The sequence below is a fragment of the Chrysochloris asiatica genome, unplaced genomic scaffold, assembly GCF_000296735.1.
Source record: "Chrysochloris asiatica unplaced genomic scaffold, ChrAsi1.0 scaffold00106, whole genome shotgun sequence".
NCBI classification, from domain to species: Eukaryota; Metazoa; Chordata; class Mammalia; order Afrosoricida; family Chrysochloridae; genus Chrysochloris; species Chrysochloris asiatica.
Genome location: NW_006408624.1, coordinates 9,248,923 through 9,265,075, shown reverse-complemented (window position 1 = coordinate 9,265,075; position 16,153 = coordinate 9,248,923). Strand labels below are relative to the sequence as shown.

Sequence of the window (16,153 nt, the reverse complement as noted above, 5' to 3'; positions counted from 1 at the left end):
GGCAGGCCTACCAAATATTCACTAAATTTAGTGTATAGTTCAAAGTTCAACAGCATGATTTTATTTTTAAAGTAGCAGCAAGAGTAATCACACATCTCTCTCTATATATATATCATCCCATTCAAAATGGCTACCTTACTCACTTTACATGGCTATTCTAATTACTGCTAGACATCTACAGGGAATTCATTCCTCCAGCAAGCCTTTGATTTCTGAAGTTAGCCAAAAATATTTTGGATCCAATGCTAATAAGTAAGAAGGTAAGCAATTACCCTTTGAATTCAATGATAATGGTGATTCCAAAAAGTAATAGGAAATTTTATTATTGTTTAAAAATATCTCTGAAGGAAAATTTCAAAAAAATAAACGAGTGATTTATTTTAGTTTACATTTTGAAGATAATGGTAACCACTCTCAAGAATGACACTTTAATACATGCTAGCATATGTATTTTAAAAAATCCGCATGTGGTTGGATATAGATTGGTGGGAGCTGTGACACTATGGCCCTTAGGCATCCTTCAGGTCTGGAAATGAACTCATCCCCATGACTGAAATTTCAGCCAATCAATATAAGGGGAATAATAACATTAAGGAGGTATACACAATGCAGATTAATCAATCATTTGAGATCAAATGGGCAGCATTTATTCAACGACAAAGTTCAGAAGGTTTAGGAAAGAAGAAGGTATTGAAAAAAAGAACCACAGGGCTAAGTGGCATATTGTGAGGGGTGCAATCAATGACATGAAACAAAATGTGTATAAATTGTTGAATGAAAACTGATCTGCTCTGTAAACCTTCAAACAATTCACAATAAAAAGTTTAAAAAAATTATGTATGACTTTTATTTTCATACCTCAGCTAGGATTAAAAAATTTTTTTTCAGTAAAAAAATTAAATTTGCAATTGAAAGAATCCAAAACGTCTTAGCTGAAATACCACTTAATAATAAAAGTTTTTTCCCCTAAACAATAAGGATTACTTGTCCCATATGGGTACTATCTTAAACAGACTATACTCTTCAAACAGAATTCCTGGGATTCATTTTCCTTAGTAAAATTCATTGTCTATATTACTGTGGTATAATGAATTATTCCAAGTCTCTTCTAGCCAGTCTATAACTCCCACCAAACAATGTTTTTACCCTGCAAGGTCTGGGTAAGAGAAGTTGGGAGAAGATACTAATAGGATGACATGATTCAGCTGTGGATGTTAGCAGAGTTCACAGTAATTGTAAACACTTGCAACTCTAGCAAAATATGAGCCATCTCAGAAGCAGAAGAGGGATCTCACTATCACTAACAAAGAACCAGGAGTGGAGCGCATCTTTTGGATTCTGAGAGCCCTGCACATTGAGCCTCCAGAAAACTGTGACACCAGAGTAGTGGCAGAGGAGCAACAGAACCAAGAGCCAAAGCACGAAGACAGAGCAGTGGGGCTTCCCAGCAAGCAAAGCCGAGAGACTTTGGGCAGGAGGCTTGCTTGCAGAGTGGGGTGCCTCCAGGTGCTTGTGGTGGAGTGGTGTGTCCTGTGTGCATATTTGCCAGCATCCCTAAAAGAGTTTTATAACACTACCCAGGCAGAGAGGTCTGTGCATGGAAATGGCTGAGAAGAAGCTGTCCTTGCTCAAAGAACTGTGCCCTGGATATTTCTGACACTGAATTGTAACCTGTTAACTTTTTAAATAAGCACCTCCCTCCTCCTCAATAATTGTGAGTATGGTGTCTGAGTTCTGTGTGGCCAATGCAATGAGTTACGGAACTCCGGTGACAAGTAGAGAGTACTGTTGGTAGTATTTGTTGGCAATCCCATGATTTCTAACTCTAATATACTACTACCCACTCCACCCCACCCCCACTAAAAAGGTAGGTAAAATGTTTCCCAAGTATTTACATTTTAGATTTTACTTCTCTTTGAATTGCTTAGAAGAAGTGCTACTTTTAACCAAGTATGGAGGGACTAAGATCTTCTTTTCTTATCACTTCTCAAGAGGCCAAAAAGAGGGAAATCTTAGTTAATTCCTCAGTTAAAGGTGGCTGAGTAAAGGAGAGAAAAAACAAACAAACAAAAAACTGCAAGGCTGGCAGTTCAAACCTATCATTTCTCCGTGGGGAAAAGTTGAGGCGTTCTGCTCCAGTAAAGACTTACAGCCTCAGAAACACTACAAGGGTAGCTATGAGTTGGAATTGACTCCATGGCAAAACTGATGGGCAAACTAATTAAATGTAAAAACAAAAACCAGAGTTTCTCCCTCAAACAAAACTGTTTTACTAAGGCTAAACTCTTAAAAAGAAAAGAAAATTCACTGTTCTGCTAGATTTAGCAACCCAAATCCTCATTGCTACTTAACCATTTTCTTTACAATGGGACTTCAAAAAGCTTGGGGGAAAATTCTGTTGTTTTTAATTCTATGTTTCAACAAAATTTTTGAAGCCCCCTCATTTATATCATCTATTTTGGGGTTTCCTAAAAAAATGTCCACAATCATTAAGACACATATTTAGCCGACTATGTCTTCTGCAAAACACCTCTTTAAAGTATTATTAAGAGCAAACCTGTGTTTAGCATTTTCAATCATCACATACTCATGTGAAATCTGGACAATGAAAATGGAAGACTGAAGGGTTGATGCCTTTGAACTGTTGATATTGGGAAAGAATGATAAATATGCCATGGACAGTCAGAAGAATAAAGTAATCTGTCTTGGAAAAAGTACAAGAATGCTCCTTAGAGTTAAGGAAAGTGAGAGTCTCATGTACCTCAGACATGTTATCAGGAGGGATCAGTCCCTGAAGAAGGACATCATGCCTGGTAAAGTAGAGAGTCAGTGAAAAAGAAAACCCTCCGTGAGAAAGCCTGATGCAGTGGCTTCAACAACGGACTCAAACATAGGAATGACTGTGAGGATGATACAAGAAGGGGCAGTGTTTCATTCTGTTGTACATGGGGTCACTAGGAGTTGGAATCAACTCAATGGCACCTAACAACATGTCTTTTCTGATAGGATATATAACTCTAGCATCAAGAACATGGTAGAAGGCAGCGATTTGAATTTTGGCTCTGTGCCAAGAAAACAAAGGCATGGAAGAAAATCACGGGATTAGGAGTGAAAATTCCTGGGCTCACGTCTCAGCTCTACTACCTTAACTAATCACAAGATTTCTCTGACATTCCATGTGCCTCAACTATATAACAGAGGAGTTCTGGTAGTGTAGTGATTATGAATTGGGCTGCTAATCTCATGGTCAGCAATTCGAAACTACCAGCTGTTCCACGGGAAAAAGGTGAGGCTTTCTGCTCCTGTAAAGATTCACAGCCTTGGAAACCCTGTACAGGGTTGCTATGAGTCGGAACTGACTCCATGGCACATAGCAACAACATCTAAATGACGGAGTCCTGGTGTGGCACTGTGGGTTAATGCGCCAGACTGCAAAGCCATTTGAACTGTAAGGTAGGCAGTTCAAGCTCACTAGCTGCTCCCCGGAAACCCTATCCAGGGTCACTATGGGTCGGAATCAATTCGACAGCACTTAACAACAACAACATCTATATAATGAGTACTATGAGGATTGAGTAAAACAATTTATAGTACACAAATAGTACTTTTATATAAAACAAGCATAAAGATATATAGCAACATACAAAATGGTAAATACACATAGACACTTCAGAGAGAAAAGTATATAACAGGCTTCTCTAGGTTTTCCTAAGAACAACACCCTCATTCCCTACTTTAAGCCACCCTTAGGTTCTTGAATCAAGCATATGCAAATCCAACCCATTATTTGAATTAATAAGGCTCAAAATACCACCTCCTCCTGGACACCCTGGTGGTACAATAGTTAAGCACTTGGCTGCTAACTGATAAATCTAGTTAGCTTTCAGAGAGAAAAGAACAGGAGACATCTTTATTTAAAGATTAAAAAACCAAAACCAAGCCCAATGCCACTGAGTCTAATCCGACTCAAAGGTTTACTACTACCTAGAAGACATTTAGGACAGTTCTGTTCAGTCATATGGCGTTAGAACTGACTCAACTGCACACAATAACAACCTGCACACCTTTCTTAAACATTCTGGTGTACAGTGAACACCTTTTACTAATTTCCTATAGCATCATCCATACCACTAAAAGGGCAAGCTGCCATTTTAGGCTTCCTGTGTTTCAGATTTGTCCCTATGACCTAACTAGATACAACATAGTAGAAAGGGGGAAGAAAGAAAAACAACATGGTTTGCACTTACTGTTTTCCTCTTTAGCAATAAAATACTTTGTAAGCAAACAAGATATAAATTGATTGAAAACCCAAATAATGCAATTATCAAAGATGCAAAAGAGATCTCACTATTCAAATGGTTTTCTTTTCTAGTGTAAGTCTGATCTATGAAACTATATAATCTGTCTCTTTTCATTGGTGGGTCTCCAAATAAGGGGAAACGTAACCACTATAAGATACTAATGAATGTAAAGGAGAACAATCTAATATCAATTTTATTTCATATTGCTAAAATTTTATCTTTAAGGAAGAAGACAAAGGTAGCCCTATGGGATGATTAAGAGAAAATCAATGATATTTTTAATTAATGGTTTAGCTTATCAGCAAGATTTTACTCATACGTCATCATTTAATTTGCTTGACTTTAAATTCTGAAACAAAAATAACGTTTTACATAAACCCTAATTGCTATACTATACACTAATGAATAAAGGGAATAAAAACTAAATATACTTACCAAGAACAATATACACTTGCAGTTTGGAGCTGTTGGGTAAGGTAAGTCGTACAAAGAACAAAGGCTGTGTTATCCTGACCCTCAGATTCCAGATTACATATGATGTCTAGAATTTCCTTGCAGTCGACCTTTGCAATCTATCAAAAATGAGATGACTAAGTCAAAAGGAATGGTGACTTTCCTGTAAATTCTGTTATATAATGCGAAACTTCTTTATAACGTTTTCTATCTTTGATAATTGATGAGGAAAGAATTAAGAGGGACAAACCATTATTTTCTTCTACTGGCTAATGGATGACATGTCATAAATGTCTCATATAAGAAAATATTAAACAGAGAAGTTTATAGGCGCTATAAGGAAGTTCCACTGCAGTCTCAATACAGATCAAAACAACATTCTTGTACAGCTTAAAAAAAAATTTGCTACCACAGAAATCAGGCAAATTATCTTTAATAACTTCAAGTTACTTTCACCTGAATTATCATCTTTTCTTTCCTTTAAATTTTTTAAAATTTAAATGGTTATATTCAAGTCACTCTAGTTACACACAGCAAAAGGTATGGCTTACTCTATGCCAAGGAGGCCAAAGGCCAGCCCAGAAATTGTTTTAAATACAAATGCTGTATTAATAATAGCACTCATTTAATATAATCGAGGGAAAAAACTTCTAGAAACACAACTATTTCATTTACACATAATTTACCGAATTCTTTAATTTAAAACAAACAAAAACTGGTCAATTCAATTAAACTAATTAGAGATTTTTTTTATACTGCTAAAACAGGAAATTGGCAGTTCAAGCTCACCAACTGTTCCTTGGAAACCCTATACAGAGTAGCTATGGGTCTGAACCGACTCAACAGCACTTAACAAAATAGGAAATAAGACCTTTAAACCCCCTTTTCTCTCACTGTATATTTTATCACTTCCCTGCTTTAGTAGAAAGAATCTGAAGATCATTTCATGTCAGCAATACAGATAGCAATTATACCAGGCTTCCGGTGTACAGAAAATCAGCCTTGGGGCAAATGATATAGGTAGGCTTTAGCGCAAGTCATCCTGAGTGCTAAGCCTTTTTAACAGATGGTTGAATAGTCTCTAATTTTAGTCACATTCTCAGGTATCTTATCATCTCTTAGGTGAACAATTTAGTTCTTGGTCTTGGCTGTCACTTCTCATAGCTGTGCTTGCTTTGTCTATAGTTCACTATCTGGAGTTCTCTCTGTGTGAATATAACTTAAGAAAAAAACTGAAAATTACTTACATTCTAGGTACAAACATATTTTTATGTCTAAGGGTTTTGTGACAGCTAGTTTTATTGGGGTCCCTAAGGTGTGGTGCTGTAGGATAAGCAATCAACTGCTACTGGCATGGCCAGCAGTTCAAACCCACCAGCTGTTTCTTGAAAGTCCTATACAGGGTCACATGAATCTGAACTGACTCAACAACACTAACAACAGCAGGCGGCTCAAATGGCTTGCACCCAGCTGCTAGCTTAAAGGTTGGTTGTTTGAAGCCACCCAGCAAGACCTCAGAAGGACTAGTGATCTGATTCCAATAATATTACAGCCATGACAACTTATAGCAGTTCTACCTCAGCTCTACATAAGGGGTCAACCATGAGTAAGAATCTACTCAGCAGCAACTATTAACAACAATCATTTTATTGATATAGAAGAAATATTTAGATTTCTTAGATGATATCCAGCTGGTTAAGTTTATGTGAGCCATAATTTATTAACGTCTTATAGACAACAGCATTGCTTCTGTACCACGGTCTACAGCAGTTGTTCTTGAAAACATAATGGAAATGAAAATTTGGAAGCTCAGGAGCTTTGGTAGCGCAGTGGTTATGAATCGTGCTGCGAACCGCAAGGTCAGCAGTTCGAAACTACCAGCTGTTCCACAGGAGAAAGATGAGGCTTTCTGCTCCCATAAAAATTTACAGCTTCGGAAACCCTGTACAGGGTTGCTATGAGTCAGTCGACGCCACGGCACATAACCGCCACCACCACAGACCTACTGAACCCTGGAGGGAAGCCAGAAATCTCTCTTATATTTCTTCAATGTAATCCTGATACAAAAGCTTGAAAACGAAAAAGATCTGACCCAAAGAGATTGGTGTGATATGTTATCATCAGTTACAGGTTTTCAGGTTCTAAGAGAAAAATAGTAGTTCCTAAAATCCCATATTTGACTGTTCTCTATATAAAATGTTGTTGTTGTCAGGTGCCATGGAGTCAGTTTTGATTCACAGCAACCCTGTATAGGATTTCCAAGAAGCGCCTGGTGGTTTTGAGCTGCCATCCTTGAGGTTAGTAGTCCAGTGCTTACCCTACAGTGTCATACCAATAAGTTTAGTTTTCATATATAAGGGTACTTAAAGTGGTTACGGCCCTGGTGTGGTGCGGTAAGCACTGGACTGCTAACCAAAAGGTTGGCAGTTCACACCCACCAGCCATTTTTGGAAACACTATACAAGGCTGCTATTAGTTGGAACTTAATGGCAACAACACAATGAAGTAGTCTGTGATCTCAAGGACCAATCAACAAATTAGTTGGCCTGGTCCGGGACCGAAACCCAATTCTTTTCTTTGCTTTAAAAAATTCCTACTTTGCCCTTAAAATATATGGTTATATGATGTTTCAAATTACATTCAGAACATTTTATACAAAAAATTTTCAAACAATAAAACCTTACTTAGTACTTTATATACCATACCTTAATGTTCATATCTTAATTTCAGTCAACCAACTATCATGGACATAGAGTCCTGGTGTGGTGCTATAGGATACGCACTGGACTGCTCACCACAAGGTTGGTGATTCAAACCCACCACCTGGCTCCTTACAAACCCTATACAGATTTTCTATGACTCGGAAATGACTTGATCACACTTAGTAACAACAACAACATAATGGGCATAAATTAACCCTGGTGACACTTTAGGATATGCACTGGACTGCTAACTGAAAGGTTAACAGTTCAAACCCACGAACTACCCCATGAAAGAAAGGAAGCTTTCTGTGCCCATAAATTATAGCCTTTAAAATCCTATACAGTATCACTATAAATCAGAATTAACTCAGTTACAGTGCCAAATCATGGGCATACATCTAAAATTTATTACAACGGTTAAATAAAAAAGAACACTGGTCAGAATCATCACCAAGTTACTTTCTATTTATGTTTCAAAGTTTCAGTCAAATGTCATTTGCCAATGGAAACCTTCTAACTTTTAAGACCATGTTAGGATCCGTATCAAAACATTCTCAAACTCCGCTGCACATTTATCACAATTGTAATTCAATGATTAGTGAGTAACTTATTATTAGCAGCTACCTTCTGTGTCAGAATATGAAATTCATGTGGGCAAGAGGTGTACCCTCTTTTTTCAAAACTCAGCACTTACCAGTGTCTGAAACACAGAAGTCATTTAATACCAAAGTCAAAAGGTGTTGCTAGAAAATCAAAGAAACTTTAAACAAAAATACCAACATGTTAAGTTGTTGTTTCTTGGCATATCCTCTATCTAAGTGTATACACACTTCTAAAGACGGTGTTTCCATATTGACATGTTATTAAGAGATCACTCTTAAGAACATGCTTGGTAAAGTGGAGGGTAAACAAAAAAGAGGATGACCCCCCCAATGAGATGGATTGATACAGGGGCTCCAATACAGGGCTCAAACCACTGTGAGGATAGTGCAGGACCAGGCAGTGTTTTCTTCTAATGTACACAGGATTTCTAAAAGCCTGCCGACAACAAAAAATCACAAACAACCCTTCCCAGAAAAATTCTGCACTCTTCCACTTGTATTTTAAATACTCTTTCACTTACACATGTCAAAACAGTAGTTTTAACACTCCTGAGGGATTCAAATCATGTTCCTTAAAAATGTTCTTTGGAGTCCTGGTATGGTGCTGTGGATTAATATGCTGCACTGCAAGGTCGTCTGAAACTGCAACGTTGGTGGCTCAAGCTCACCAGCCACTCCTGGGAAAACCCTATACAGGTTGCTATGGGTCGGAAGCAACTTGACAGCACTTAACAACAATAACAAAATAAATGTTCTTTGAGTTTTGGAAACAAGGAAGTAGCAATGGATAAGATCAGGGATGTATGTACGGTAAATGGAGTAAGGTTTCCTAATAAAAATCTTGTAGAACAGCCCTGGCAACTCTTGAAAACTGTGCAGGTACATTGTGGTGATGAAAAGAAATTCCTTGGTGCAACTTTCCTGGCCTTTTTCTGACATCAATGCAATTGTCAATTTTCTTAAAAACATTTTCATAGTAAGTCCCCATGACCATCCTGTGCCTTTTTTTTGTTGTTGTTTTTAAAGGTTTTTATTATGGATTGAGTGAAAGTTTACAGGGCAGATCATCAGTTTTACAATTAACAAATCACACACCTTGTTTCATTACAATGATTATAATCCCCTCCATGTACCATCAGTTAATAGTATTTCTCTCTATTCACTTTAGCTTTAAAAAACAACAACAACAACAACAAAAAACACACAAAACCCCACCAAGGTATAAATAATAATTTACACATCCAAAGAGCACATTTTGCAAGTCTGCCTCCTGGCTGCCAGCTCTTAGTCCCTTTATTCCCATGAATCTAGTGTCCTCAGCTGCTCCCCCTCTCCATGTCCCCATCTCTGCCTCCGTCTCTGGTGTCGCTGCTTCTCTGGATGAGGTCTCACATTCTGCTTGTGCTCTTCTCCCCTGATGGTCCCAGGGTCCTCTGTTTCTAGAATGTAAGATTAACTACTCCCCAGTTTTTGTTACAAAACTTCTACCTTTACAATTGTGGCAGTTGCAATTAGTCATGGTAACAGTTACTCACTACTGAATCTTAAGAATCTTATCCCTATCTCTCTTTTTTAAAAAATGTTTCATTGTGAATTATGTGATGTTTACATGGGCATCCTGTGTCTTTTGAAAAAGTCTAGGAAAATTACCTCTTGGGAACCCTGAAAAAGTCATCATAACCTTCTGAGCTGACCTCTCTATCTTGAATTTAATTGATCTAGCAGATCCCTTTGTAAGCCACTGTTTGATTGAATCTTTTTTTGTAAAAGGCACCCTAACAAGACTAAGAAAAATAAGTATATTATGGAGAGAACTTGTCTGTAGTTATCCACTGATCACACAGTCATGTTTAAATAGACTTTGTTTGGAATAAATCTGTGCATGTATGAACAGGAAACCCAGTAGCAATACTTTTTAACTTACTAGATAGGTTATAGAGTGAATGGAATAAGTAAAGCAAGTTCAATCATGTTTTAAGAAGCTACATTTAAACTGATGCTTATATAATTCTGCATTTTTCAATCTTTTCAAAAAACAATGTGATACCATTAAAAGCAATATAACTTAATGGTTAAGAACTGTATCCTAGAGCGAGTGTGTGTGGATTCTATTCCCAGCTATGTAAGAATTATAGAGACTAGCTGTAAGTATAACTACCCAATAGCTATTCGGTAAGTTCTCTGTGCCTCATTTTCCTCATTTGTAAAACAAGTAAAGAACCACTTTCATAAAGCTGTTGTAATGACTTTAAAAATTGTTAAAAATTATTTTTCATGAGGTATGCAAAATTTTAATGAGGTTTAAAAAAAAAAGAAAGCAAACCTCAAGAATGCTATAAGGCATTTACAAAATAAGGCCATACTCAATAAATTCCTTGATGCACACCTGTACTTAACTGGGAGAGAATGTTATGGCCTAAAACATAAATAAAGTTAAAATTCAGTTTTTAGAAACAAAATCTTATCATATAACACACAGATGAAAACTTCCTGATGGCTTAAACAACCATGACCTCTATCATAGCTGGATTAATCCGAAGGGCTACCCAGAAAGGCAATGCTCATGACACGCCCACTTCAAATAGCACAGCTTGCAGGATCACAATGAGAAGTGAGAATTTCCACACCAGGTGGAAACAGCTACTCCAAAGCAAAACCTGCCTATCATCCAAGCCATGGTAAAGTGCCTATTAAAAACCAAGAATTCTAAAATTTAATGATAGCAGCAATATAAAAATTTTAAGCTGAGAAATTATCTCAAGAAACTCTAAAGCATACATACAAGTTAGAGGGAAATAATGTACAATTTTCACTTCTAGAATTTTTGTGTGTGTGTGTGTGGGAGGAAGGGGTCCTATTCAAACAATGTTTATTTTCCTTATCTCATTTTGTCAACATGGTAAACATGGATGACTGGCAAGGCAGCAGCATGATTTCTAGTTCACAAATAAATTTTTTAAATGAGCTTAAAAAAAGACTACACCTTTATCTCAAGTCAAATGATGTAGTAGCAAAGAAAATGAAAAACTAACTGCATGTCATTTTATTTTTACTGGGAAGTGCTTATATTTTACAAGACTACATTTCAGAGATCTATAAGTGCTCTTTTGGAAATATGTAGGGAGAAAAGGGGACAAAATTAAGTAATTTAAAAATACACATTTCAAGTAAACATTAACTTACAACACAAGCAGGAAAATAACAAAAAATATTCTAGATTCGTAGTTTAGAACTCACAGCATATTGCCGACATTTTAACGGGTCTATTATGTATTCTCACCACTCATCCACTGTCTGTGATAGAATAACAGCCATACGCCTTTATGGAAGATCAGTTCGTTATTTTTATTTACACACCAACCACTAAAGTCAGTGATGATAAAATCATAAAATGTTACTAATTTCTTCCGACTGAATTGACTGAACATGCAATCAAGACACACTGAAAATTACTGGTAACTGGAAAGTGCAAGTTGGAAACAAAGAGGAAGAATGAGTATCTGGAAATGATGTCGACAGCAGTTGACAGAAATATGTTGGAGATTGGAAGAACAATGACTTCTTGTTGTTAGATGCCATCAAGTCGGTACTGACTCATAGTGACCTTATGCACAACAGAAGGAAACACTGCCCGGTCCTGGGCCAACCTCACTATTGTTGCCATGCTTAAACCCATTGATGCTGCCACTTGGCCAATCCATCATGCTGGGGGTCTTCCTCTTTTTCTCTGACCCTCCACCTTACCAAACGTGATATTCTTCTCCAGTGACTGATCCCTCCTGACAATATGTCCGAAGTATGAGAGATGAAGTTTGGCCATCTTGGCCTCCAAGGAGCACTCTGGCTGCACTTCTTCTAAAATGGGTCTATTGGTTCTTTTGGCAGCCCATGGCACTTTCAGTATTCTCCTCCAACACCATAACTCAAATGCGTCAATTCTTCTACAGTCTTCCTTATTCACTGTCCAGCTTTCGCATATATATGAGGTTATTGAAAATACCATGGCTTGGGTCAGGCTCACCTTAGTCCTCAAGCTGACATCTTTGTTCTTCAACACTTTAAAAAGGTCTTGTGCAGCAGATTTGCCTAACGCAATACATCCATGTATATGTTGTTGTTACGTGCTGTAAAGTCGGTTCTGACTCATAGCGACCCTGTACAGGGTTTCTGAGGCTGTAAAGGAGCTCTGGTAGAGTAGTGGTTACGAATCGGGCTGCAAACCCAAAGTTAGCAGTTCGAAACTACCAGCTGTTCTGTGGGAGAAAGATGAGGCATTCTGCTCCCGTAAAGATTTACAGCCTTGGAAACCCTGTATAGGGTCGCTATGAGTCAGAATCGACTCCACGGCACATAACAACAACAACAACATCAGAATATCATACATAAAGAAAGCAAAAGTCATTAAAAAGGCAAGAAAAAAGAAAGACCAGAATGGATGCCAGAACACACTCTGAAACTTGCTCTGGCACATAGAGAAGAAGATGAAGTAAGAGCTAAACAGAAAATTTCAAAGGAAAGTTTGAGAAGACGAAGTCAGATATTATAATAAAATGTGCACACTCGGAGTTAGAAAATAAAAAAGGAGTGACATGCTCAGCATTTCTCAACTGGAAAGAAATGAAGAAAAAAATTTAAGCCTCAGGCTGTAATACTGAAGTATTTTATAGGCAAAATATTGAACAATGAAGAAAGCATCACGAGAAAATGGAAGAAATACAGAATTACTGTACCACAATGAAATGGTTGCTTTTCAATCACTTCAAGGGTGTTATATGATCAAGAACTGGTGGTACAGTATTAAAGAAAGCAGCACTGAAGGCATTGGTGAAATACAAGGCTCCAGGAACTGACAGAACACAAACTGAAATCATTCAACTAACTGATGCTGCACTCAAGACGATCACTAGTATGTGTCAAGAAATTTGGAAGATACCTACCTGGTCAACCGACTGGAAGAAATTCTTTATTTTGTCTATTCCAAAGGAAGGTGACCCAATGGAATGTGGAAATCATCGAACAATTATCATTAATATCACATGCAAATAAAATTTTCCTGAAGATAATTAAAAAACAAATGCAACACGTACACTGACAGGGAACTGCCAGAAATTCAAGCTAGTTTCAGAAGAGGACATGGAACAAGGGATATCACTGTTGATGTCAGATGGATTTTGGCTTAAAGCAGAAAATACCAGAAAGAGTTTACTTGTATTTTAATGACTATGCAAAGGCATTAAATTACGTGGTTTGTAACAAATTATATATGTGTTTGTGAAGAACAGGCATTCTATTCTTTTGGGTATCTTCAAGGAATTAAGCGTTTAACTGGGAGAGTCAAAGGTAAAACACATACAAACGTAATGTAATTAAAGGCAAAGGCTAACATAAGCCACTGGTTCAAAAAAGAATAAATTATACAAATGAACACAGTTCATAACTGTGCTCACGAGGAACCAATACCTAAGACAAGAGGCAGTTATTTGAAAAGAGCAAGGAGATACTGAATGATTTAAAATCAGGAAAGGTTTGTGTCTGGGTTGTATCCTTTAACCATACTTATACACTCTGTGGCAGCATGGTGGCTACATAAAATAAATGTTGTTGTTGTTGTTGTTGTTATGTGCCATGGAGTCGGTTCCGACTCATAGTGACCCTGGTACAGGGTTTCCGAGGCTATAAATCCTTACAGGAGCAGAAAGCCTCATCTTTCTCCCGCGGAACAGCTGGTAGTTTCGAACTGCTGACCTTGCGGTTCACAGCCCAATTCGTAACCACTATGCTACCAGAGCTCCTTACATAAAATAAATACTGGACTACAAATTACGAAGTCCATGGTTTGAGCCTGCCAGCTGTTCTGCAGGAGAAAGATTAAAGCTTTTGCCCCTATACAGACTCAAAGCCTTAGAAACCTATACCGGGTCTCCATGAGTCAGAACCAACTGGACAGTATTTAACAGCAAATTCGATCTGTATGCTGAGCAAAGAATTTAAGAAAATGGATTATGTGAAGAAGAAGGTGGTATCATGATTGGAATAAGAATCATTAACGAAGTGTGATATGAAGATAATGCAACCTTGCTTGCTGGAAGCAAAGAGGACTTAAAATACTTACAGATGAAGATCAAAGTCTTCAGTATGGATTGCACCTCAATGTAAACAAAATGAAAATCCTTACAACTGGTTCAATAATTAACACCACAATACATGAAGAAAAGATGGAAGTTGTCAGACTTCAATTTGCTTGGATCTACAATCAATGCTTACGGAAGCAGCAGTCAAGAAATCCCAAACTACATATTGTATTGGGCAAATCTGTTGCAAAAAACTTCAGTGGCCTTTGCCTTTTTAATATTATCTTTGTGTATGTTTTACCTTTGACTTTCCCAATTAAACTATGCATTCCTTCTTATTATTTTTAAAGTGCCACAGAGTTGGTCCTGACTCATAGCAACCCTGTATAGGGTGTCCGAGGAGCCAGCAACCACTGACTTTGTGGTTCAAACTGGCCTTGCAGTCCAATGCTTTATCTACAGTGCCACACCAGGAATCCTGCATTTTTTTGAACATACTCCAAACCCCCTGTGCACAAAGTCCTCTAAGAAGGAAAACAACCTGTTAAAATGTTTGTGCCTATTTCCCTAAAAATCAGCCATTAGAAATCATATGGAGCACAGTTCTACTGTAACACACACTGGAAAGAAACACTTTTTTTTTTAATTATTATTTTTTTAAATACAGGGCCGCTATGAGTCAGAACCAATTCAACAGCACTTACAAAACCACCACATTTATTCACTTAGTATATATAACAAAACGTTTCCCACTTCAATTTTTTGTTTGTTAGTTTAAAAATTTTGTTAGTGGTAAATGTGCATATAACAAACATTAGCCATTTAGGCATATTTTTGCATGTACAATTCAGTGGTGTTTCCTATGTCCTTCATTTTGAGCAGCTCTTACCACTTCCTTAATGAAGGCTTAGTACCCTTTGAGCAATAACTTGTTTTTTATTTTTTAGTACTAATTGCTGACCGTTCAATTTGTGATGACCCCACATGTGTTAGAGTAGAACTGTGCTCCATAGGTTGTTTTTTTTTTTTAATGTTTTATTGTGAATTATGTGATCGTTTACATGGGAGAACATTAGTTTTACATTCATTCTGTTGTATATCGTCTCATTGCCATGGTTACAATCCCCTCCATGCATCATCAACCAACCAAAGGGTATACCCTGCAAGCCTGCCCCCTACACTCCCTTCCTCCTCCCCAGTCTTCAGCACACAGTCGCTCTCCTTCTCTGAATCTAAAGTCCCCAGCTGCTCCATCGCTCCACGTCATCATCTCTGCCTCCATCTCAGGCATCACTGCTTCTCTGGGTAGGGTCCTGTTCTCCGCTCTTCTCCGCTGATGGACATAGGGACCTCCGCTCCTAGACTGGAAAGTTAATCACTCCCCTCCTTGCTATAAAATGTCTACCTTTAAATTTCCAACCCTCACAATCAGTCCTGATAACAATTATTCACTATTGTATCACAAGAGACCCGAAGAGTCTTTTTCTTGAAACTGCTCAAATAAATAAGTACCACTTAGTAAGTGTCTGCACTGTATCAAATTGTTAAGAGCCATCAAGTTGGTTCTGACTCATAGCGACCCTGTATAGGGTTTCCAAGGCTGTACATTTTTGCGGGAGCAGGAAGTCTCATCTTTCTCCTGTAGAGCAACTGGTAGGCTGAAACTGTTGACCTTGTGGTTTGCAATCCAGTGCTATTGTATAGAGTCAGCACACTGTACTGGAGATAAAACCAATCAGATTTTTGCCCTCCAGTAACTCACAGGCTAGTCAGTTATAATAAATAAGGAATAAGTAAATTATAAGGAATTACAAGGTGTGTTAAAATGCTAGTGAAACAATAGAGTATTTTATAGTAAATCATGGGGAAGAACAGATGATAAAAGAAAAATATTCCAGAGAAAATACACTCAAGAGCTTAAGGGTAAGAGTGAACATGGTATTGTTGTTGTTGTTATGTGCCTTCAAGTCAGTTCTGATTCACAGTGACTCATCATAGGGTTTCTAAGGAGCAGCTGTTGAGTG

At 37.6% G+C, this 16,153-nt stretch overlaps 1 protein-coding gene across 1 annotated transcript in view; it reads right to left on the bottom strand.

Annotated features, from left to right (window-relative positions):
- The window catches only part of RLF (rearranged L-myc fusion), a 142,816-nt gene that overhangs the window by 12,815 nt on the left and 113,848 nt on the right, over positions 1-16,153 (bottom strand). Inside the window, exon 6 of the mRNA XM_006867585.1 lies at positions 4,737-4,873. Coding sequence (XP_006867647.1) covers positions 4,737-4,873 — 137 coding nt within the window. The remainder of the gene's footprint in view (positions 1-4,736; positions 4,874-16,153) is intronic.